Source organism: Hemibagrus wyckioides, linkage group LG06 (genome assembly GCF_019097595.1).
Source record: "Hemibagrus wyckioides isolate EC202008001 linkage group LG06, SWU_Hwy_1.0, whole genome shotgun sequence".
Classification (NCBI taxonomy): domain Eukaryota; kingdom Metazoa; phylum Chordata; class Actinopteri; order Siluriformes; family Bagridae; genus Hemibagrus; species Hemibagrus wyckioides.
The window spans coordinates 36322713-36349255 of record NC_080715.1 but is presented as its reverse complement, the minus strand read 5'-3'; the positions used below and the strand labels follow the sequence as shown (position 1 = coordinate 36349255).

The window sequence follows — 26543 nt, the reverse complement described above, 5'->3', positions numbered from 1 at the left end:
GACAAGCAATATCCAGCTATTGTCCATTTTTATTGAGGCAGATAGTTAGTCCATTGATATATAGTAAATGATTGTTTTTCTACAGTAATCTTGCTGATAGTCTGCTGAGGAAATGAATCTCTGATGCCTCCAAGCAGATAAAGAGTTTGGGATAGATAGATAGATAGACAGATGGGGCAGAGGGCCATGTTTTTTCTTACAAGTCCCCTGCTATAGTACAGCTTTCCAGTTAGACATTGCAACTCAATGAATGATCTTGATAACCAATTCAGTCTAGGTTGAAAAACCAATTTGATTAGTCCACCATTTGGACACATGAATGTCTTAACAGGGGTTGGGTTAATGCTATTATTTCATAATATTAATAATACTTCTGTTTGGAGCAGTAGTGCTTGTGGCTCACTTTTGCTGTGGATGGTCTCTCTTGAATACCCTAATGATCATCCAATCTTAAGTGAATAATCTCACACTGTAGACATAGTAGAGTTGAACAAAAGAACCGTTGCTGTATCACACTTATTACTGTTGGACTATAATATTTATAACATACAATTGTAAAAGAGTATTGACTTCTAATTCTAGTATCAACATAGGTTCGATTCCCTTTTAAGTGTAGTTCCTTTGCAAGGATTCTTCTGCATATGATTTTAGGGAGTTTTTCCTTGCATCTGTTGCCTCTGGCTTGTTCATTAGGGATATAAATATAAATATACATCTGTGAACTCTTTGTGACTATGTCCATTGTTAATAGCTCTGTAATAATATTACACAATAAAAACAACTGTAAAAAAAAAAAAAAAATAATAATAATAATATGAAGTCCTGTTTTCTGATGCCATCCAGAAGAGGATGGGTTTCCTTTGGAATCTAATTCTTTCAGAAGGGCCATCGTAGGGAGTTTTTCCATCCCAATGTTGTGACTGGTTTGCTCATTAAGGATCTAAATATAAATCAGCATCTGGACTACTGTAAAACTGCTTTCTGAGTGGGTCTATTGTTAAAAGTGCTATAGAAATAAAAATGAATTGAACTAGTGTTGCCAAAAATGTTTTAATGGGTGAGAAGTATCCTGTGGTATGTATGTTATTGTCTGGAAAATTGTGCTTAAAATACAGTACGTACAGTCCATAAATCCCATTACATATTCCTTTTCAATTTTATTGCCTTTTATTTTCTTTAAGATTGTGGATTAATTTGATGAATCTACTTTATATACGATATGTGTTATTGCTTTGTTACTGGTCATGCTGGAAGTAGCCATTATATGATGGATAAATTGTGGCCGTAAATGGACGCACATAGTCAGCAACAATATTTATATAGACTGTGGCATTTAGATAATGCTCGACTGGTGTTCCATGGATTTATGATATTGAAGCCAAATTCTGGATTAAGTGTCTACATTTCACAGCAGATATCAAGGTTTGTCAGACCAGGCAATGTTTTTCCAATCTTCAGCTGTTCAGTTTTCATGAGCCTGTGCTGACTGTAGCATGAGATTCCTATTTTTGACAGACAGGAGAGGAATCCAGTGTAGTCATCAGCCTCAAGGTTTGATGTTGTTGTGTAGTCTGAGATGCTTTTCTGCTCATTATAGTTGTAAAGAATGGTTCTGTCATTAACAAGGCATATTCACCATTAGAAATAGTTCCTGAAATACTCAAGTCTGCATAAGATCTCTAGAGTTTGATAAGGATAGTGAAGGATATGTACTTAGTACAGTTTATAGAGTAACTATGGAGTATTTTCCTCTCATAATGAGGATGAATATGTAGGAATAGTTTAGTTTAGTTCTATGTTTGTCCGCATCACCTGTTTTGTTTTTGTTCTGTGTAGCACCTCTGGTCTAGGAGGAACGTTGTTTCACTTCACTGTGTACTGTATCAGCTATATATGGTTGAAGTGACAATAAAGCTTCTTTGACTTTGAAATATTTTGCAGGAAATCCTCTACATATTGGCTGATATTATGGAACATTTGGCTACCACTGATGTCTACATTTTGGTGTATTGGTGCACCTAATGGTTCAATAAAAATGATGGCGATATTAATCTGTTAGTATTAACCGTGACCTTAGATGAAGTGCAACAAATCTTAATCCACTTATTCATTTAATGTGTTGATTTTGATGCTAAAGATCTTCAAGTACAAATCACATGTGGTAAAGAACTTTTATTTTAAGGCATCAAATTAGTTAACAACTTTGTTAAAAAGACAGTGGACAGCAGACAAGTGATTAAACAAATGTTAAGTTTATCTGAGGAGAAAAGTAAAAGCATTTAAAAAGTAATAGGCTAAATGGAACCAAACAATGGCATTAAAAACATTCTGAATTCCTTTCCTGACATCACAGCATCTTTAACACATCGCATCCTTGTGAATAAGTAATTACCCACACCACTCCAACAAATACAAACACATGCATATTCTTGTGCTTTTCAAATCATCCCCAAACCTACACTTATAGCGCTCTATAATAATAGAATCCTAAATGACTTTCAGTGACTACATTAATTGATATGTTATCAAACAAAATCAGTGTTTTAATCTGAGGATACTGATATTTTCATTTAAGAGAAGGGACTCGGTACAAAAACATGAACATTTTAAAATACTTTCGTAAATGAATCAAAAAATAAGAACTTAGTGTCTTCAACCTTGTTTGCTCTTCCTAAATTTAACATTCAGCTATCAGGTCACAGGTCATCTAATTGTTAATGTATTCATACTTTTCTAAGTTAATACCCAATAGGCTATATTTTCATCCAACATAGTCTCCAAATAAACATCTATGATAGAGATCTGCTGCTGAATGAGGTGCTACTGTAGCTGAAACTGCTGTATCTGGTGCTGGAGGAGTTGGAATAAGTTTGATCCACGCTGCCTCTCCGGGATCCGGTCTGAGAGCCTGGAGCAGAGCTTGGGCTTGAATTGTAAGAGCTGCTGATTCCACGTGATGATGCAGAGGCAGCAGGAAGCATGCGTACTCCTGTTTTATCTTCCACCATACAGGCATCCATAGCCTCCTTGTATGTTATTCTCAACTTTGTCTTGGGGCAGGTCAGCATCTTGGGGTGGTGACGAGTGTCCATGAGCTTCTGGGATGCTCTTCCATCCAACCATCCCATGCGTACAGCCTCGTCAAGCTTACGTCTATGGCCCTGCTCTGGATCGAAGAGGCCTCCTGTTAAAAACTGGAACTCAAGGAAACGCTGTCCAGCCTCAAATGGTAACCATTTTTCTTTTACTGCCTCAGCTGCTGACAATTTCTTCTTGGTCTTTACATCCTCAAAGCCAATGTAGGCCTTCTGTGCAGGCTTCAGACGATTAGCCATGTCATTGTCAATTATGCCATTGCGAGTAGCTTCTTGAATGGAGATGCGGCGGCCATTTTCTGGGTTTACGATACCACCAGTGCAGGCTTGTGCCTCTAGAAGTCGTTGTGCTGTGATAGAGTCTACAAGGCCATACTTCATTGCTTTAAAAATACTGATCTTTTCAGACTTCTCTGTGTCAAAAATGGCCCCAACTGGACTCTGCTCATCTATCAGATCTCCAAATGATGCCACAGTAATTGACATGCTGGCAATACGCTTCAAGGTGTTTGGTGAGGTGGGAGTTTCAGCACAGGTCATGCTTTCTCTTTTGACTGTCTGGGATGACAAAGAAGATGACGAAGAGCTGAGGGGCATGTTCATGGCTATGCATTTAGTGGTGATTATGTCAACAAACTGTGTAAGAGTAATATTCCCAGAGCGATACTCATGCAAGTTGTCATCGTTAATTACACCCTTATCAAGCAGTTCTTTCAAGTCATACTGAAGGCCTGTCTTCCGATCACTGATAACCAGTTTACTGGTACCATCTGAAGCAGTGACAGTTATCTCCTCCCACTCACTTTCCTGCTTGGAAAGCTCCATGTAAGTTTCATAGTCAATCAATCCCTTCTGAAAGGCTTCATGTACTGTCATTTCCTTATTAGTGTCCGGATCTACAATAACAACCCTTGTCTTCCTTGTGGTGTTCTTTTGTGTTGATATCTTGCTCTTATCATGAAGTGGCAGAAGCACAAGGCCAGTTTTTTCATCTGTGATGCAACGACTCTTCAACTGCAGATAGGTGAGATTGTCCTGAGTGTTAGGATCAAAAAATCCCTTTGTGTCATCTCCCTCATCTTTTAGAATCAGATTCATCTCTTCACCAAAGTAGCCTTTCTTATAGGCAACATCCACATCAATCCTGTGACTTTGTTTGGGATCAATGATGCCGCCACTGGCTATCTGAGCCTCCAGTAGGCGAATACCATGCCCTTTTTCAATCAGACCTCTCTCAATTGCCTGAAAAAGGGAGAGGATCTTTTCACTACCGGGATCTTTATATCCAGTGACAGCTCTCTCAGCTGAAAGGAGCTTATCTTTGAACTCTACACCAACGAGACCTTTCTTACAAGCCTCCTCCACTGTGTAGTACTGGTTGTTGACAGGGTCAATAATGAAGCCTGAAGCTGCCTGAGCCTCCAGAAGCTCCAGCGTGGTGCCAGGCCGTAGAAGTCCTTCTTTCATTGCTTGGTAGATAGGCAGAATGCGTGCGTCCGCCTGATCGCGGACTCCAGCAATGCAGGTGGATCCCTGCAGATATGCTCTAAGTCTGTGCTCAATGTCTTGACTTGTCAGTTTGCCTTCTCTTAGCTGATCAATGTCTGAAGGCTCTAATAGGTTGGCCTCTACCAGATGTGACAGTGAGACCTTTTCCCTTAAACCCTGTACTGGTGCAAGAGGGGCTAGTAGCATGAGCAAGCCTGTGTTAGGGTCAGCTTTGCATTGCCTCTTCAGGCTTACATAGTTAGCACTTAGATTTGTGCTAGGGTCAATATAGCAGTTTGGTTTCGCATTCAAGGCTTGATAAAGATTCTCATCAATTAGATTACGGTCCCTGGCAATATCCTTGGGGAGGTATACACTAAGGACAGGGTCAAGAATCCCTCCTGCAGCCTCCTGTGCCTGGAGCAGACGCAGAGCTGTATCTTGATCTATCATTCCCTTTTTCATGGCTTGGCTGACTGACAGAAGTTTTGTTGTGACTGAATCTCTAAACCCAATGCAGGCAGCCTCTGCAATCAATAGCTGTTTTTTATCCCCTTCATCAACAAGTCCGTTAAGACAAGCCTCATCCACAGTCATCCTTAAATTTGCTCTGGGATCAAGTATATGTCCTGTTGCTGCTTGAGCCTCTAACAGTTTCACTGCGCTATCTGTTGAGATCAGCATATCTTTCTTGGCCTCTGTGAATGTCAACTTTCCAGTGGGTCCAGCAAATCCTGCAATAGCTCCTGTGCCCTTGAGATTCAGCTTGATATTAACAGCCACATCCTGGACAGTCTGATTGCCCTTCAGCAAGTGGTCCAGTGTTTTTTTGTCAATAACACCACAGTCGTGCAGCTGTTGGGCTGTGACTTTTTTGCGGACACCATCAAAGACCAGAGTGGAGGGATCAACAGCCGTGCCAAGATAATCTGTCTGTGTGCACCTGGTTACGGCATTTCCTTTCTGTCTTAGTCTCAGAACCTCTTCTTGCAAGGAATCTTTCAGAGTAACTAGGTTATTGCGCTCCTGCTCCAATCCCTGCACTTGGAGCTTGTAGCGCTCTTCAACTTCTTTCAGTTGGGACTGCAGCTGCTCCATACGTGTTTTCAACGAGTTACATTCTCCTTCTAGTGCCATGCGCACTGTGATGTGCTGATGAACATGCTCTTCTTGGCTCTGACGTTGTGTTTTCCAGGTGCTAAACTCGTTCTTAAGCTTCTCGTTCTCTTCCTGCAGCTGCTTTTTAAGGCGCAGTTCTGTCTCTAGTGACATTTTGCTTTTTTTAAGTTCGTCCTCACTTTTCTGCATACGGGTCATGTTTTCTTCAAGGGTTTTTATCTTCCTTACGAGTGTGTCTCGTTCTTGTTGTAATTCAGTGCACTGAGACTGGGAAGACCGGATCAAACTTGATGTCTGGTTTTAAAAGAGAGATGGAGAGAGAGAAATATATGTTAACAAACAATTCACTCAAGGTTCATATTTTAGATAATATAAAATCATAAGTGCATGGATTTAGAAGCAAACTTTGAATAAATTATAAATAGTTTATCTAATGATTGTTATTTAATCAATGCTGGGTACCCTACCAGTGGATCACGTGATTCACTGTATGTTTTGAAAGGTATAATATAACAATTATATAACATAATACCTAAATCCAAAAGTCCCACACAATCAAACAAGGCAATGTATATTACATCTGATAGAGTAATGATTTAGGAATGAATTGATTAGAGGTTGAAAGGCCTTGATCAAAACACCATAAAATCACAAGAAGAAGCCATAAAAGCACACAGCATGAGGATTCCATGGGAATCAGTGCCTTCCATGGGAATAAGTGCCAGACTCAGGTGTAGAAATAGACCATGAAATGAAATAGTTTTGTATGGCAGAGTACAAAAGGCCATCTGTAGAATATGAAGAGATTGAAAAGCATGAAACAAGCTGGAAATAATCCTACATAGTGTCTGAGTAGAGCTACAGTCTATGACAGTCCCAGACATTCTACAGTTGATTAGTACCTCACTGGCTTGGTTTTGGATATTCTGTATCTCCAATCGTAGCTTCTCTCTCTCCTGCGAGAGCTGCTGGATGAGTTTGTCATGCTCTATGCGGGCATGTTGGCTGTTTTGGAGCTGCTTCTGAAGTGCTGTAATCTGGGTGCTCATCTCGTCATCCTCATCGCGCTTGCCTTGCAGCAGCTTGTCATGCTCTAGCCGCACAGCTCGTAACTCCTCCTCCAGGCTGAGGCGCTCTTTGGTGAGTGCTTCTGTAAGCTTCCTTATACGGTCTATTTCAGCAAGGCTCTCGTTCAGAGCTTTGGTTTTCTCCTCCATGTTTCGGTGCAAGGCTTGAATGCGCTGGTTTGCTTCAGAAACCCGACCTTGCTCCTGCACCAGTTGAAGCCTTAAAGCTTTCACTTCAGCATCCAGTGTAGCTAGACGCTGAGCGGAGGTACCATGCTCCTTCAGGTTACGGTCAAGAGCATCCTGTAGCTTTTTGTGCTCTTCTTCAGATCTCCTGGCCTCCATTCTAGCCTCTTCCTGACTCTTTTGTAAAGTGGTGATGGTAGAGATGTACTCACGCATGGCTTGGTTTGTCTTTTCGAGCTGAGCTTCTGCCTTCCTGCGCTTGGCAGCCTCCTCTTGGGCTACTTTTATTTGCTGATTCAACTGCCCATCCATTTGTTTCAGCTCCTCCTGGAGCTCTTGAGCCCTTGTCTGAAGGTGTGCAATATTCTGTTCTGCCCGATTTCGCTCATTGCCCTGGGTTTCCACCTCCATACGGAGGATGCTTAGTTCTTGGTGTGAAGAACGGAGTTTGATTAGTTCCTGATTACAAGTTGTGTGTTTAGCATGGAGGTCTGCTAGCTCCTTCTGCAGATGGCCATTCGCTGCTTCCAGTGCTCTCTTCTTGTGCAACTCGTCATCAAGTGACTGCCTGAGGCTGGAGATCTGACTGGTCTTCTCCTGCAAAGATTTTGTCGAGTTCGCTTGGACTTCCTTCCATCTGCTTTCTTCTGCACGCTGCTGACTAAGAAGGAGCTGTATCTGAGCCTCCAGTTCACTCCGTTTTCTGGCTTCCTCTGTGCCTGCCGTGATCTGTTGCTGCAGTAATGTTTCTGTGTGTCTTCTTTGAGCCTGTTCCTCGGTAAGTGTGATCTGCAACCTCCTTAACTCCTCCTGTAATTTCTTGCGTTCCCCCTCTAATCTGTCATTTTCCATCTGCATGGTCAAGGAGTCATCCTTCCGCTGCTGTGAGAGCTTCTGTATGTTTGTTTGTGTTACCAGGATCTGGGACTCATAGGTCTGTTTGATCTCCCTTATTTCAGTGCTGTGCTGCTGCCTTACCTTAGCCATCTCCATCTGTGTCTGTTTCAGGTTCTGTGTCTCCTCCTCCAACTGCCTCCTCAAACGCTCAATCTCGCGCATCCGATCCGACACGGTCTTTTCCAATTCGATTTTGGCCCAGTTGCCCTCCTCCAACTCTTTTAGTCTTTTTCGCATGGCCTCCTCATGGTCTTCTTGTTGACTGCTATACCTTTCCTCCACGATTTTTCTGTTTCTCTTCTCTTCCTCCACAAGCATTTTGAGACGGTTCAGCTCCTCCATGAGCTCATGTAGGCGGGTCTGAGAGGAGTTTAGGTTCGCCTTTGCTGTGCTGCACTGTAGAGCTTGGCTTCTCTTCACCTCCTCCAATGAAAGGAGGTGCTCCTGAGATTCGTTCAGCTTAAGCTGGTACTGCGAGAGTGTCGCTCGCATTGAGACATTCTTAGCGTCACGGTCATCTATGTCTGCTCTCACTAGCCTTAGCTCCTCTTCAAGCAAATCTATCTTGGTGTTCCGTATCTATTAATAAATGACAGGAAAACATATCTAATTATGATCAGAGATCAACAACAGCTAATTGCTGACAATCAAATTAAGTGCGTTTAATGTACCTTGAGCTCTTCTAAGTTCTTCAATGAGTCTCCAAGAGATTTGCAGTAATCGCTTGAACGTGTAAGTAGCTCTAAATAGCGGCTGTGCAAAGATGATACCTAAAACACAAAAGTTAGATAATGAATGAGACAAATCTTCAGTTCATACTTAATGCTGTCTAATAGTTTGTACCTCCTGTATCACAACTGTAGTTGGAGACTGCAGCATGGTTCTCTTTATGGGAATGTTGAGTAGAGTTTCTAGCCCAGCACTGTAAGATGCCAAGTCAAGCTCGTAGTTCTACGAAGAAAAACGTTTTCAAAAATGTGTTATTTTTGCAATTACAACAACACTGACATTTGTTAAAAAGAATATTACAGCACTCTTATTATTATACCTTAATGGTGTTAACACATGTGTCACCGTCCCTTTGTACAGCATCCACAGTCCCCCTCTTTCCTGTTATCTCAGAATTCAGTGCCTAAGGGGTTACAAATATACAGTCAACACACAAAAAACATGAATATTCATGAACTGTAGTTTTTATTAGACATTTAGTTGGGAATTACTGAATTGAATCCTACCTTCTGTTGGTTAAGAAGTTTGTTGAGGACTGCGAGGTCATCTGTCCTAGTGGTCAGCTGAGCATCTATACGGCTTTTAGTGTCATTAATCCAGGCACTGAGAGCGGAGCTTGAGTTCAGATAATGCTTTAGCTGCTGTAGGTATGTGTCCAGATCCCCAAACCTAAAAGAAAAAGAATTTGCTCTCAAAAATTAACATGGAAAATATATATACATACATATAAACACAGAATTTTAAAAAAGGATCATCTTACCTGCTGTTAATCTGTGTCTGAATGCGTTTCCAACGGTCCGACAGCTGCTTTACATGCTCACTGTACAGGCAAAGGTCCACGTCACACCTGTGACAGTTCTGGTCAATTTGCTCGTTGCACTGACGAGCCTTAGTTAACTCTTCCTCCAGTGAATGTAACATACCCTCTTTCTGATCTAGCTCAGACCTCATGAGCTGGAAAGCAAAATGAAATGCACAGCCATTGTTTATGAAACTATGAACACTATACAATCCACATTCGAGCAGATTTCAGAATTTACCCTAAGAGTGCTCTGGTACTCTTGGACTTCGGCCGGGTCAAGTGACGTCGTCTCTCTCTCAGTGAGCCGAGCTTCGTAAACCTTCACCACGTCCTCTGCCTGCAGTAAAACCTGAAGCAAAGACTTCAGAGCCTTCAATCTGAGAGTAAAGAGTGTAAGAGTTTGATTTGGGAAACATGGTTTTTGTTTTGTTGTTTTGTTTAATCCAGATCTTCTGTATGCTTTCTACCTTAGCAGATAAGTGGCAGAGTGAGACCCCAGCCGGTCCAGTCTCTGGTTGATCACGTTGAGTTGGCTTTGAAGAAACTGAGCTTTATCCGTGTCTTTCATACCTTCTACTTCTGCAAGCGTTCGCTCTTTTAGTCTCTGGAATTCTCCTCTCAGTGACTCCACATCCTTCACCACTGCCTACATCAATCCGCAAAAAGATGACAAAGTAAGCACAGATGTTTTTGTGTCATTGATGTGTTTTTCTGTCTATTATTTCTTTATTGATTCTGAGCATTTCATGAACAAAGATATTTAACACAAGGGACAAAGAAAACAAAGATTGGGAAAAGCAATAAAAACAATGATAACAATGAGGTCTAATAAAAAAATGAAATACAATATAGTGCAAAAACTAGGAAAAAAACATTTAATTTCAAACAGTATTTCTTAAATCGCATCCAGTTAGCTTGGACAGATGATCAGAGGTATTCCTCCTTGCAAATATAGGATCCAAAACGTTGACTGTTAAATCATGTGTTACAGTCTTCTATGTTGACTGTGTGATTTTGTGTGCGATTTATCTGTGCTTTGGACCATGTAAGGACGTCTTTGACTGTGTGTGTTGCTTGTACCTGTGTGCCAGTGATAAGACTGGTGCATTGTGCTGGTGCGCCCTGTCCCACGGGGATGTGCTGGTGTGTATTGACTGCAGACTCCACAGCTTCCAGCTTCAGCAGCAGGGCATGTAACTCGCTGAGCACATTTACACCAGATGAAACCTTAGCACTCGGTGAGGACTGCACGTTCACTGAAGTATCCACAAACACCTCCTGTTGGCCAGCTGATAAAAACGGAAAAAAAGAATGATGGAAAACGTGATCGTGTAGAGTAGCTGTGTGTGAGATGGCATGCTCAGGTTACAAGTGTATGTACGTGTTCTCACCGTAGGATGGGAGCTGTACGATCAGCTGATTGTAGTGTTTCTGAGCTCCGGTGTACTGGTTCTCGATAGCTCTCTTGTCCTCGTCTCCAAATATCTCTGAACCCAAGCAGTTTCTCTGGTACTCCTGATAGTGAGACTCCAAGCTCTTTACGATGTTGCGGTACTCCTCGGGACGCATTTGAGCCAGCTGTTACACACACAAGCACAGGTATTGAATAAAATCATTCTCGTTCCTTAGAGAACGTCAATAATTGTCATGTACTGGCTGTATACTAGCAAAAGAGCATCTTGAAGTCATATGGATTGATCCTTGGTATCTATTTAATAGTTATTTCATTTGAGTCATTCAAAAAGCTTCTACAAAATTTTTCTTATATCCCCTTTACGCTAACTAAAAAATCAGAACAGTGTTGAAATAGTTGGGAACTTAAACTCATTAGGTAGGGCAGAAGATGCCTTTCACACAGTAGGCGAGTCTAAAGATTATCTAAAAATTATAAACTGAACCTGAAAGAGTTTGATGCATGTGGCAATACAGATCTGATCTAACATGCAGATTAATAGAGGTGTGTGTAAGAGGTGGGTTACCATGGTAATTGTAAGGGAGTTGATGCGGCTGATGTCGTGCAAGCAGTACTGCCAGGAGATGAGGCTCTTTATATTGATGAAGACCTGGTTCCACACTGCCTGAAGGGCCTCGAAATACTGCTCATTCCTGCAACGTGAAATGTATGCTTGTGTATCACACTCCTTGTTACAGGATCATGAGAGGTTAAAATCCCACCAGTACCAAGCTGCTACACTCAAGTCACCCTTGAGCAAGACCCTCAGTTGTATAAAATAAGATACATGCAAGTCACTCTAGATAAGCATGTGTAGTGAGTGATAATGTGTGTGTAGGTATGCATGTGTGTGCATGTTTCGTACTTGCTGGCGAGGCTGACACACAGCGGGTTGGGTGGAGGAACTAACAGGCAGACAGAAGGCACCTCCATATCCAGGCCTCCAGGTCCAGTTACGAGCCATTTACTGCGCTCAGAGTTATCCTTTAGAATGCCAATGTCTCCTTTACAGATGACCTTCTGCTCAGGAAGAAGAGCAGAAGAAGGGAAATAAGGGAAATTTGGAAGTCAATACACAGGATTTGACTGTACATATGTACAGGATGTGCAGTAGTGTGTGTTTGCATGTGTTACCTGATCTTGTCTGAAGTCGCACAATGCCTGTACTTTGACATGGCTACTGTTCTCGTCTGGGTTTCTTGGTCTTAGTCTAACAATATTCCTGGATTTACTGACCAGTTGCTGCACCCGTTGCTTGTGCTCAGTCATATACTCCTGTTCTTTCTGATGACACATGAAGATAAAATGGTTGAACATTTGAGCAGCTGTCTATAGTGTATGTGTGTGTGTGTGTGTGTGTGCTACCTCTATGCTTTTAAGCAGTTCTTGTAAAGTCGTAAGGGATGTCGTTTTGTCACACTTGAATTTCCTGCGGATGGCCTCATGCTGTTGCTGTAGTTTGAGATATACTTCATTTGCTTCTGTGAAGAACTGAAAATAAGGTGGGTTGTGGGTTACTGTACACATAATTAAAAAAAAATTATTATTAACACCGTTATTAATACTAATATATTTAAATAGTTTTAATTGTAAAATTTGACGTTACTTTGTAATTAAATCATCCTTTATATGTATTTTTTAAGTATCATTTTAGACACCATCAAGTAGGCCTAAGCAACATAATCATTTAAAATTTCTCTTTTTTGTGTTAAATCTGTGAAATCCCATCTCTGACTAGGAAAAAAAACAAAGAAAACAGACTCGGAATTTCTACTTAGAAAGTCAAGGAAGATCTCATCAACCCCCAAATTCATCAGAAAAAGGTAAATAAAAGTAAATAAAAATATCGCTATTAGCTCAGTCAACCTAGACATATTCATTTGTTGTATCTAGAACCTTGACCATATAGTCAGCTGTTTTGAGAAAGCAAACATCATAAACTTATGATCATTAACGTTAGCTGATAACATTTTAGAGGAATTATTAGAGTGTTATTGCACACTAATTGTTTATTTTTTTATTAAACAATTTTTGGGGGTCCATTTGACATTAGACTGAACGTAATGTGGCCTGTTACTTAAAACAAGTGTGACACCACTGACTTCAGGAATATTTAACCCCTGAATTAAACAGTTTTACATTTCTGGTATTTGGCAGACATGTAACAGGACAGTAATTAAACTAATTAAACAGGACAGTAACTAGTCCCCAACCACCTACTTAAAAACAATATATAATGAAGATACAATACAGTGAAACAATACTACAATAAACTGATCAAAATGAAATAAAAACCCATCATAACTAATAGAATAAACATTTATAGATCATCATAGTCACATCAGATCAATTGATCAATCAGTTTATTTCTTTCAAATGAATACACATTTTCATATATTTCATATATAATACGGCAATTAAAGCTGATTAAATATTTCTGGTTGAAAAAAACCTCAAATATTATTAACATCCAGTAATGGGTTAGCATGGGTTATTTGATTCACACGGTGTCTAACACCGAAATAACACACTACCATGAGGGGGGGAAATGCCAAATGTTGTTTGTTTACACCCCTGGTGCACTAGGTTTTACCTGACTGTAAGCTGCATTCTCTTTTAGATGCACATGAATGCATTTGGTGATTTGTAGAAGCCAGCTCCATTGGGTCTGAAGAGTGTCCATGTAAGCCTAGGAGAACACCAGGGTGGAGTGATTATGGAGGACATGTGTGTATGTACATATGAATAAATAAAATGTACTGTGCAAAAAGAAAACAAGCACTTACCTCGATTTTGTCTGATGCAGGGTGGTTGTTTGCGAGTAGGTTGTCCACTTTCTGTTTCAGTTTAGTCAACTGTTTCTCTTTCTCCTCCAAGTCACTCATCAACCTCTGATTTAAAAAAAAAAAAAAACATGGTCATGCTTATGTGTGTATGTGAATAAGTGTGTCTGTATGGCTGCTTGTGCTGTCTTACCGAGTAGCTTTCCTGCTTCTGAGGTATGTAGACATCGATGTTATTGTTGCCCCAGTCGAACATCAGTTCCTCCTCTTCTCTATCATTTACCCACATGAGCTCTTGAGTGATCTCAGTGATTATGTTCTGAAGCTCGTGTAACTGAGCGCCACGGTCAAACGACATTTTCTGCAAAAAATGGGGGAAAACATACATATCTGGCATCCTGAAGACTCTTTCCCGAGTACAGACTCATTCTAAGAAATCCGATTGACTATTACACCCACTCTACAGTGCTGTGAAAAAGTATTTGCACCCGTTCTCAGTTGTTTCAGTTCTCCATACGAAAACGGAATCGAAAACTAAGACAACCCAAAATACAACACCAACTGTTTCTGTCTGGTTACATAATCAACAAATAAATTATTGATAATTGGGTACAGTTAGACTGTAGACATCAAGGTTTGATAACTGCCCTTTTGAATTGTCCGGCAATTTAATGTAGGGTTAAGGGTCTCAACAAGCAACTATGCAATACAAGGATCACAAGAAGGATGAACAGGGATTCAAAAGCTATTTCAAAGTGACTCTGGGAGTCAATCAAATCACAATGAGAGCCATTATCTCCAAAAAACAAAATTGGAGAATCTTCACAGAAATGAAAAATTCCTCCCAGAGCACATTACTGACTCATCCAGGAAGTCCAAAAAAGATCCCAGACAAATATCTATGGAACTGGAGGCCTTGTTTGCCTCTTATAAGGTCATCATTCATGACTGAGAGAGAGTCTAGGCATGAAATGGCATCTGTGGGACACTGCTATCTAAGAAGAACATAAAGACTTGATGAAACCACGTTGATGAACATGATTTTCTGGGATAATGTGAACTGAAGTCAAAAGTCAAACAAGACACGAGTCCAGTTACATCTGTCTTAAAGCTTAACACAGAAATCATCAGAAACTTGGAGGTGGTAGTGTGATGTGGGGATGCTTTGTTTTGGCAACATGCTGTAATTGATGGATCTGCTCTCTACCAGCTCATGTCTGGGAACTGAATCCAAAACACAATCAGGTTTTGCCGCAAGACAACAAACCGTATCACTCAACAGAAATAAAATGAAGGTTTTGGTGCAAGTCAAAAGATTTCATGCTTCATCCTCTTTCATGGCTGAATTAAAGCAAATAAGAGTTGCCAAAACTTCTCCAAAGCAATTTTCTCCAGTTATCAGAAGCACTTGGTTGCAGTTGTGGCAGTTATTAAGTTTAGTATATGTTCACATGGTTCATATCATTGTTGGTATTGTAACCTTTTTTCCTTCAAAAAATGAAACATTCATTTACAGTCTGTTTTATACTCCCTAATTTTCCTCCTTGTCTCATGTCACACTTTGTACAAGATACTGAAACCATTTACTGTGGCAAAAAAATACAGGAAATCAGCAAATACTTTATTACGGCACTGCACAACCTAAAATTTTTGCTAGTTAGGCAGTTTAAGTGTTAAAGTTCAGAAATTAGTTGTTTTAAAGCTTACCTGTAGGCTGTCCCATTCCTGCTCCAGCAAATGCAGACTTCCCTTGTCCAGCCTCTCTCTCTGTAACAGGGCAAAGGCCTTCATGTATCTTTATTGCATGAGTGTTTTGGCGTTTGTTAACTTTGATAGTTTTATAGGTTGTGTAGATAGCCATGTCGTTATGTGTTGTCAATAAAGTAGATCTGAACAAGCTGAGGCAGAGGAAATGGTATACATATACATATATACAGTATAAGGCTTTGTACACTGCGTGAGTGGGTTAAAGTCGTTCTAAATCCTGCTTTTAACCAAGTGTAAAAGATTACTGCCAGATTAATAAGACAGGGTTTAGGGATTTACAGTGTGAAACATCAGATTATGAACAGATTATGAAGAGCCAGGATTAACTGTTAACTCAGGGTACAGTATGAGCAGTGTGAAAGGTCAAACAAAATAACTCAGTTTAACAGTTTATAATGACCCAGGGTTAAGTGTTTGAAAAGTGTGAAATGCCCTGTGTGTGTAAGCATGTGTGTGTGTGTGCGTGTGTTAAACTTACTAGTTCCGCTTGAGCTCTTTCCACTTCCACACTTCTCTGGATAGAGTTGTGAAATCTGTTGTGATTCATAATCTGCTGCTCTATGACGGCGGGATCTTCACCCCATGGTGATGTCTCTATCAGACGCTACAAAATGATGGAAGAGCCTTGTGTAAGAAAGCGTGAAGAAAGAAATCGCAACGTTCCCTGTTTAAAAAGTAAACTGTAATTGTGTGGATGGGTAATTTCTGCTCCATGCAAATTACCATGTTATTATGTTAATTTCCTTTTATTGAATGACGGAGCAGCTCTGAAAATAGCTGCAGCTATGTGCTAATTGATAGGTGTGTTCAAATATGTCTCCTATGTACTGGTTATGGATTGAAGATTGTGCTTTGCTGCATTTCTTTTGTCCTATTTATGTCAGAAAATGAAAGACATGTCGGAGAGGGTAGAAGTGTTTATAGCTGCTATAGTGAACGTGATAAAAGAAAGGTGCGAATATGTGTTGCAGATGTTCCAGTAGGTTAAATGTATCTATAAAAGATTAATAAACGTTATGTGTCCTTCATTAATAAATTAAAAACTGGAACCATAGGCAAATTGCTGCTGAGTAAGAAGAATAACACATTTTGCATTTTGGAAAAAAGAAATAAAATAAAATAAAATAAAATAAAATCATCACACCACTGTGATATTACTCACATATTATTTTCTTTTTCCAGCATAACCATGAGTGTTACTACATGCCATGCCATATTGCGTTACCATTATGCACATCTGTTGTAAGATAACAATCAGCAGATAAAAGACGAGACACAACAAAAAAAATGCACTCTGCCTGAAGTTATACAAGCTATTCACATGTTTGGAAGGGGAAAAAAAGTCTGTTTGTAAAGTTGGCTATAAATCTCAGAGTCTTAGAATTAGATGGGCAGGCAGGTCATGTGACTCGGCAGTAATTCTCTTTGACAGGAAGGAGGGGGAAAAATTTATTGCATGAGTTAAAGAAAAAGCCCTTTTCTTGTTTCAATCTTCTGTTTTTTTGCGTCTCTAAAATGCAAAATGTCTTTAAAAAAAAAAAAGAGGAACTCAGAACCTTTTCACTTAACTTTCCGAGCGAGTTACTAACACTGTGGTTTGGACACATGCACTGGAAGAGGGGGTGTATTATTTGCCTGCTTCTGTTCTGGGAGCTAAGGAGCAGTTTCTCAAAGAAAGACTGTACTGCGCTGTTGAAAGACAGGAGACCTGCCATGAAATTCCTAGATTTACAGTTTTTTTTAAAGGGAAGTGATGGCAGTGTGCCTGCATGAGCTTGAATACAGACCCGCCGTTATTGTGTAAGAATGTTGTTTAGAAACTTGATGATGACCCACTGAGAAAGAAAGGAAGAAAAAAGACTTTCTTGTGCCTCCTTCCCTACACCTCCCTTGCACATCCTTGACTGAATATAAAATAATGCTGATAATAACTAACTTATCACTTTACCTTCTGTTGGGTGATCCAGGCAATGGCATCTTGCAAGGTTCTGTCTGTTTCATCCCAGCCCATGCTGCCTCGGCTCTTTCTCTGCATAGAGCCACCCACAGCCATGTGCATTGCTCTTAGCTGCTCTGTGCACTCATCCACACTGGGTACAAAATTACAGAAAAAAAAAACATGAGGAAAGCTGCTCTGTCTTTTCTAAAATCAAGCACCTGACTGCTTTACTTAAGCTTAGAAACAAGACCAATGTATTATAATGTACTGCAACTATCAGATAATACAATGACATCTTTTTAATCATAGATTTAATTAGTAAACAAATGGTGGATCAATCCTTTCACACATACGATCATGGTTTCATGCGTACCTCAAGTTCCTCATTTACAGCTATAAGTATCAGGTTACACAGAAGTGGCTCACTCAGATGAAAATTCCCAGCATTCATTGCTCACCTCTACTATACCCCTGATGAGTGATTAGTATACAGTACTGTCACTACCAAGCATGGTCCGGGTTCGAATCCTACAAGAATAGGAATGCCGTTTCTACAATTTTATAGTCAGTGGCATTTAAAAATGAACCTCCAAAAGTTTCTTGAGACGAGGTGAGAAGGAATATTTCAGTTTGTTTCTTTAGGATTGGGATAGAAAATGCGGACCTGAAGTCATTTTTTCCCCTTTGCAGTCCAATTTACAGTATAACATTAAATCAGCAGACAATTTCAAATGACCCTAACCCTAAATGACCCTAACCCTAACCCAAAAAACAACAACAATTAACATGATGGCATACTGTATGCATGTTATAACCATCTAACAGGAGTGTGTCAATGTATTCTGTCTTGAATAGTCCTACTTAATCACATTAAAATGTTCCTAATGAGTTAATGAATTTGAACCCAAACCTACCCTTTAAGTCATCCTGTATGTCTTCCTCTAGCTCAGCTATATTTATATAGGGTTGGTGTTTTGGTTCAGAGAGGGTTTTTGTTGAAACAGAAAACACCTCGTAAATAAATCTATAACTGGACGTCCTTGGTGCAAGTGTCATTGACATCCATTATAACTGCGACTCGAGACTTTTCTCCCCATGATCAGTATATGCAACAAATTCCTAAGCAAGTATACTCTTTTTCATCTTTGCAGCTTGCTATTGTCTTGGTCCTGCTGCATTTTGAGGCCTGTGGCAACGATTATTCAGCATTTAGCTCAGGTATTATCTAAACAATGCAGCGTGAAAACACAGACAAGAGCCTTGGAGAATGCGCACAGTGCAGGGCAGCTATCTGCTTTATCTGTGTTGGGGGTGTGCTTGGTTTTTTTCACAGCTTTTCTGCATTCTGGAAATACTTTGCGCATGCTTCAGCAAAGTCCCTCTTTGATTTCTTTACAGATGGAAAATGCGGTTTTGTTTTATCGTCCCTGTAATGTTCTATAACCTTGTAGAGTCCAGTTTTTTTCTGTAGCTTTCCCCAAACGAGCTACAGAAAATTTTAAAGAAAAACGTAAATATTTCTGTGAGACTGTATAATATAACTCTATTATATAATATAATTCTATGGACTGTATAATATAACTCTATGATTACTATAATATAACTCTTTGGACTGTATAATATAATTCTATGGTCAGTATAATATAACCCTATGGTCAGTATAATATAACTCTATGGACTGTATAATATAACTCTATGGACTCTATAATATAACTCTATTGTATAATATAACTATGGACTCTATAATACATCTCTATGAACAGTATAATATAACTCTATTGTATAATGTAACTCTATTGTAAATTATAACTCTATGGACAGTATAATATAACTCTATGGTGCACACTGTAGGTTCGAGTAAAGAGTCCAGGCCTGTGTTTGCATATAAACGTGTTTGTGGGGTTGTCTGTAAATGTATTTATGTGTTTGTGTTTGTGTGTTTGTATATCTCACATCATTAGCACATTGTCGTTAGGCTGGCCCATGTTCCTAAGATCCACAGCAACACCTTTAAGCTGCTCAATAATGTCTCTGGCAGACATCATGCAGTGCTCTGCTTCTGCTGCAGCCCGCGCTCTATCTGTGTCCTGCAACACCAACACACATCAATCCATAACACACACACACACTCACACACATTCTTGTGAGCGCACACACATCCTCACGCACACACAAACACTCTTATGCACACACACACGCACACTCTCGCACACACACATACTCTCACAGACGAACACACACTCTCTCATGCACACACTTACACACACACACTCTCCCTCTCTCTCTCAAACACACACACACACACACACTGTCTTGCGCACACAAGCACACTCTCGCACACACTTACAGACACACACACTCTCTCGCACACACACAACCCCTCAGACCACAGTACCTAGCCCATAACACACACAGCAATAACAATCTAAAAAGAGAGCGCGTGAGATCGAATGGACCTGCAGACTCCACTCACCGTTTGTAAAATAAACTCTGCTTTATGAAGAAGCTCCTGGCATTGGCTCTGGAGTATGGAAGCTCTCTGATGAATGATAACTTGACGGGGAGGGCTAAAGAGAAGAAAGGTTAGAATAAGCTGAAGGTTTTATTGCAGAGAAGCTTGCACAAACATGCAGGAAGGCAATTACAGCTGTGGGAAAAGCCTATAATTACTGACATGCAGAACTTTGGTCAATTTGTACAAACAATGTGCTCAAGTCTCAGTGAGACACTTTAGTTAAAAATAAAGTATATTAACACACACACTCACTCTCTCATGACTGGATGTGGGATCAAACTTTCTATATTTGTCACAGTGCCTTAATTCCTGTGTGTAATGCGCAATACAACTGAGTGCAGGACTCGCCTAGTTTTTGTTTTACTTTCCCTCCAGAATATGAACTCATAAAAACACACTCATGCTAAGGTAGGTGCAAACTTGTTTGGCTTGAACATTTGCATTTACTGACAATTACTTAAATCTTTCAGATATTTTCATTTGAAAGATAGTAATGAGAGACACTCACAGGATACTAGATAATAATCTAGCAATGCATGACTAAAATTGAGTTTTATTTTAGAGAGAGAGAGAGAGAGAGAGAGAGAGACATGAGGCCTGAGCAGACTGACAGCAGGATAATGGTTTAAAATAAAAATAAATAAAATAAGGAATTTGAGTAATGTGTCCTGGTTAAAATTTACCCCAAAACGTCCACTAAACTGTGACTTCCGTCTTTTAACAATTCATTAACCAGATTTGCTTCTGTCCACATCCAAGTTCACGACTATGTCATGATTTACAGGAACTGCTGAGGGGGCAGACAATACCAGAGCCAAAGGAATTTGCACTCTATGCACTTTCTTATTTAATCTCAAAATATCTGCTGCTATATTGTCCAGTCTGTACAACAACTAGTAAAAACTTGTGTGTAAGATCGCTTTATAAAGCATTAACAACAAACTATACCACGGCCAGTAAAAACTTGTTATTTTACACTGTATGTAAGAACATAAGTTCAGTTTATAAAGCATTAACAACAAACTATACCACAAGTAGTAAAAACGTATGAGTAAGAAAGTAAGTTCTGTTTTTAAAAGCATTAATAACAAATGAATTAACATAACATTAACAGAAAGACCATGAAATGTTAATGTGCATGAATATAAAAGCCTAGCTCCATGAATCCATGTTGTAAGACGCAATTGGAAAGGTCATTTATGAACTCATTTCTATGCAAATTAGAATGTAAATATAATAATTGTTTACTTTTTTTTTCCACACAGTCAACAGATGATTCATTGTGTCAACTGGTAAGAAAACACCGCAAGCACCTGGTGAAAGAATAAAAGCCAGGAAACCTAATCCAGAGGCTAGATAACATCTAGGCTTTATTCTGGACAGGATTAGAGACCAAATAGAATGGTACAGGTGTGTAAAAATAGAATTTTGCAAATTTGAGAAAAACAAAGTAAGTAGTGTATCTTGTTGATGTGTGAAGACACCAAACTACAGCGTTAAGAGGAGTACTTACCCCTGTCCTCCACCGATGGAGCCTCTGGAGAAGGTGTAGTTGTAGTCCTCGGCATATTCCTGCCCGAATCCATTACCACCGAACTGATAGCTAGGGACTGCGATGTCGCTGCGGGAGCCGGTGCGCCGACTGAGAGAGTGCAGAGCTCTCTGCGAGCCGTAAACACTCATGATTTCATCCACAAAACACCGCAACAACAACCAATACACTCCAAGCGTACTTTAAAGCAGGCTACAGCGTCGCAGTGTACACGAAAGCGCTCTGACTCCGAACTATCTTCGCAGTCAACACGGAATCTCCGCCCAAAAACCCGGGCAAACCCCGCCCACACCCCCGTCATCACTGGGTTTTTCCCACTGTAAAGCTTTTTCCTTTTCTTTTCTATGTAGTTTTACCATCGAGATTTTGTTTGAACAGAATAGATTTATATTATTCCGTGCCGTTATTTTGTTATTTACCTTTCTCCCAGCCTCGAGTTGTTTACTTTGGAGTGTAAATTGTTTTCACGAGATAACAAACTTATTGTTCTCGTGCTCCCGAGATAACGATCTGTTCCTGAAGAAAATCGGTTTTCCGGTGATCGCCAAGGAACAAAAGGTCTCATTTTTCGTGAAATTTATGAAATCATAACAATAGTGGTGAAATAACTTCTTCTTCCTTGGATCTCATGATAAGCATTTTCCTCGGAATCATACTGACACCAAATCTCGTGATGTCTTGATAACAAAAGATCATTTTGAAAGTTATTTTTCTGTGCTCTTGAACATTTCCTTGCAATAACGCATTTATTTTTGTGATCTTGTTTATAACAAAAAATGCTTTTCTTGAGATGACACTTTATATAATAAACGCTGCTTTCTTGAGATAACGATCTCACAATAACCAGTGCAAACATCATCCATTGTTAGACCTGCGTTCCTCACAACATAGATGACTTTAATCTGTGACCCGAAAGAAAATTGCTGCATGTTTGTCAGTGCTAGACAATTTCTAAATTATCATCTGTTGCTTGAGAAGTCATGGTCACTATAGTGATCCTGAACTGATGGTCAGTTTCATTTCCATTTTCAATTTTACGAAAATTATTATCAAAATAAATATATGATTCAATAAATAGAAGGAATTATTATAATGGCAAAAATTCTAGTATGCTACTATCACGTGAACTTTCCTTATCCTGAGATCACAAAGACCCGAGCTCCCAAACAGCTCGAACCAGAAACCCTGACACTGTGAAGTGTCGATGTTCCCCACTGTATCACCCAGGACTGAAACTCTGTTTCATGAAATCTTCTTTCTCTACCAGCTAATGAACAGACTAACATTATTTTGCCTTGTAGTTTTAAAAAAATTACATAAAAATAATTGTAAAATCAGCCAAGCAAAATATAAAACTATTAGCCACTGGGAAGATTCCATGCTTTGAAAAGCAATCACAAAATAGAGCAAGAAAAAAAAATACAATAGACAAACAGTATTGTGCTTGTTTAGTAGTCACAGACTGAGAAAGTATAATATTAAAAAGCTAGTTAGTATAATATTAACTAGCTAGCTAGTTAGTTTCTCACTGAATTACTGTTATGTTGTTTGATGTCTTTATTGAAAAACACTTGAATAAAAATATTTATTGAGAAATCCTGAGCTTTGTACAAAAGCCCATGATGCTGCACTGGATTTCAGTGTGTTTCTGTTGACATCGATACGGCAGTGGAAATCATGAGAAATTCAAATGCTGTTTTCATGACATAACAAAAATCCCAGTGTTCCTGCACTGGATCTCACTGTACGATTCTGTTTACACAGTCACAGCAGTGAAAAAAACGTGAAATAAAATCCAGTAGCCACATGCAGTAAACAATATCCACAGAAAAGCCAAAACTATTGATTGGGTTTAGATTACACTACAAATGCAATGCCTGTGCTGTCGATCCAACAGCTCAGAAATATACTACTAAAAACAAGCTACTTTGTTTTTCAGGAAAAACAGGTTCGACCCTTGGTTGACGGCTACTTTTTAATGAGCAAGGTGCTGAACATTCTTGTGTGTAAAGAATATCGTTACTTCTGTTTTGTTTTTTTTTATCTTATCCTATTTAGATTGACACCAAAAACCTCTAAACAGTGAGATATGACTTGACTACACAGTATGCCTTCATGCTTAAATCTTGCAACAGAACAGACACACACACACACACACACACACGCACACACATACACACACGGGTGTGTCCAGGTCCAAGATATCAGATCCTCACACCCACTTGTAGTATTTCTCTCGTCCGTGTTTGAATGAACACATCCATCCTGACACAGGGTCACACAGAGGGGGAAAACAAAACCAAGTGAAGTAGATCGACTAGTAATCAAGTTGGTGATAGTTTCACTGACTCACCCTGTTATTTGACATGTAGCTCTGGGCACATTTCTGAAAGCGTTGTAGGCACGTCTAAACCTGACACAATAAGAGAACCTGTGTGCCCCAGGCAGATAACCTCTCCCAAATCACACCACATGTACTGTAGATAATCATTTCTTTCATATCACAACAATTAACAATTCATTTTTTCTACATTACTTTCTGTTAAATCATTTTTAGATGTCTGTATGAAGATATTATATCTATTGCATGTTTTTTTTGCACTATAGTATACTTTTTTTGCACTATAGTGTACTTTTTTTGCACTATAGTGTAGTATATTATAGAGAAGAGGGTTGATTTCCTCCAAAGTAAATAACATTGCTTCATTGGAAATCACAAGATTTACTAAAAAAGAGTGTATTACATTACATTTCCTCAAAGTTGCTGAGCTGATAGTGAATGTAAAGGCATTCTAGTAATAATAATTATTTTACTATGAAATATTATGCAAATGCATGATAAAAGAATGAAATATAATCAAGTAATACTGACAGAACAACTGGCAATGTTTCATACTGTAAGTGGACAGAGGTGTTGACGCATTTATTTATTTATTTGCTTGTTTATTTATTTATTTAGTTTTAGTTAAGTTTTAGTTTAGTTTCATGATTTTTAACAATAGTTTTTAAAACAATGGAATGTTTTAATACTCTAGCCCATACTTGTAGTAAAGAACAATGCTAAGAGATGTTTGTGAGGCAGTTGCAGTGTTATTATGTGTAAACCTTCAATTCTAGCAGATTACAATGGAAATTTTTGTTTGAAATTTTTGTTTAAATGTATTGTGTGGACTATTTCAGGTATTTTAAACAATAAAAAAAAACTATGAGCATGGGGCTAGGGCTAGGGTTTCACAGACTCTCCAGGATTTTGCTTTTTGTTTGATTGTTGTGGCCAACATATGGAGTATTTTGAGCTTTTTTGCGAAACTTGAATTGGCAAAATTGTCATTACTCGTGTTAGACACATGTGAATCGAAGAGAGCTTTGGCTGGATGCATGTTGTGACGATGTATTGGCAAAAAACAAAAAAAATCGCTTGATTTTGTGTTAATTTCTTTTATTTACAAACAAGAAATACAAGAGGGATTGGTTAGGGAAAGCAGATTACATGAGATTTTAGTAGATTTTTTTTTGTTTAGGCCCAATGAAACCGGAGGATATACAAAATGAACAGATAATAACTCATACAATATGTGAGCAAGCAATGTCTGTATATTACTTTTTTTATTTAAAAATCTGCATGCATTAAACATATAGTGGAGAGCTACGGTTAAAGTTATATAAACCAGAGCACATAAAAAGAGCGAATATTCATTATGTGACTGGCTGGATTAATCCACTGAGCCCCACATAACTATTGTTTGTTATTCTGCTTTATTCACCGAATACTGTGTTAAACAGTTATTTGGGACTCAGTGGATAAGACCAGCCAGTCATATGAGTTAGTTTCTGCATATAAAAGAAAGTACTGAGAGATCATACTCTTCAAATACACCGATCAGGCATAACATTATGAGCAGTGAGAGGTGAAGTGAATAACACTGATGATCTCCTCATCATGGCACCTGTTAGTGGGTGGGATATATTAGGCAGCAAGTGAACATTTTGTCCTCAAAGTTGATGTGTTAGAAGCAGGAACAATGGGCAAACGTAAGGATTTGACTAGACAACTGGATCAGAGTATCTCCAAAACTGCAGCACTTGTGTGGTGTTCCCGGTCTGCAGTGGTCAGTATCTATCAAAAGTGGTCCAAGGAATGAACGGTGAACCGGAGACAGGGTCATGGACGGCAAAGGCTCATTGATGCACGTGGGGAGCGAAGGCTGGTCTGTGTGATCCTATCTAACAGACGAGCTACTGTTGCTCAAATTGCTGAAGAAGTTAATGCTGGTTCTGACAGAGAGAGGTGTCAGAATACACAGTGTGTGATGGGTCAAGGCTGTTTTGGCAGCAAAACGGGGACCAACACAATATTAGGCAGGTGGTCAGTGTATATGCAATATCATAATATGTGATTATGATTTTTGGAACCATATTTAAGATGGTTAGACTTAGAAACCAAGGATCACATGGCTGCTCTAAAAATGTGAGTGAAGTCATCTTGAAGATAAGCTATTGTAATCTAAGACAACAGATTACAACAGATAATAGATCATTTTTTGAAAACTTTTGGAGTTAAAGAGATGTTTTACAGTCTACAAAAAACATGCAGTGATTATAATACACATATTTTATAGTCATATTTCCCATTTTCTGAAATGATATTAGATATTCAGATATCAGTGAAATGTATTGAGATATTGTAATTAATGTATTAGATAGTGGGCAACTAGAAAGTCACATATACACAGCTAAACTGTTCATGCTTCGTTAAAATTATTACATAGCGGTTCACTAGTTAAGGCTCTGGTTTACTGATTAGAAGCTGGCACTGTTCTGCCCTTAAGCAAGGCCCTTAACCGCTCCAGAGATGCTGACCCTGTGATTTGACCCCAACTTCCGAGGCTGGGAGATGTGTTAAAGCTGCTTCTTATTATTATTCTTCAGCATATTTAGGCCTGTATGGTCTGTATGACAAATCAGATCACTTTCTTTCTCTAGTAACCAGTGGCTTTGTAATTAAACCACACAAATATGGAAATTCTCACCGTTACATTATGAACTCAGATGTGATCAGCCTCTCAGCTGTTCTAATCTGTATTTGCTGAGGCAATTATAATTCAATACCGCATCAAAGCAGACGCTCAAAAGTCATGAAGTTCTTGAAAC

At 39.2% G+C, this 26543-nt stretch overlaps 1 protein-coding gene across 2 annotated transcripts; it reads right to left on the bottom strand.

Annotated features, from left to right (window-relative positions):
- Positions 1-2157: 2157 nt before the first annotated feature.
- On the bottom strand, positions 2158-21640 carry dspb (desmoplakin b). 2 transcript variants are annotated; one of them, XM_058391111.1, is made up of 24 exons: positions 21354-21640; positions 19799-19892; positions 19279-19412; positions 17335-17476; positions 15865-15990; positions 15327-15386; positions 13813-13980; positions 13623-13727; positions 13430-13525; positions 12202-12327; positions 11971-12120; positions 11702-11856; positions 11363-11489; positions 10775-10961; positions 10464-10672; positions 9851-10029; positions 9622-9760; positions 9342-9535; positions 9088-9250; positions 8901-8984; positions 8696-8803; positions 8524-8622; positions 6605-8431; positions 2158-5996 (listed from the first exon to the last, which is right to left on the bottom strand). In XM_058391111.1, the coding sequence occupies exons 1-24, from the start codon at positions 21521-21523 to the stop codon at positions 2790-2792; spliced, it is 8049 nt and encodes a 2682-aa protein (XP_058247094.1). In that variant the 5' UTR covers positions 21524-21640; the 3' UTR covers positions 2158-2789. The 2 variants fall into 2 exon arrangements, with proteins under 2 accessions (XP_058247094.1, XP_058247095.1); XM_058391112.1 differs by having other exon boundaries at positions 7934-8431; positions 21354-21638.
- Between the last annotated feature and the right edge of the window lie 4903 nt (positions 21641-26543).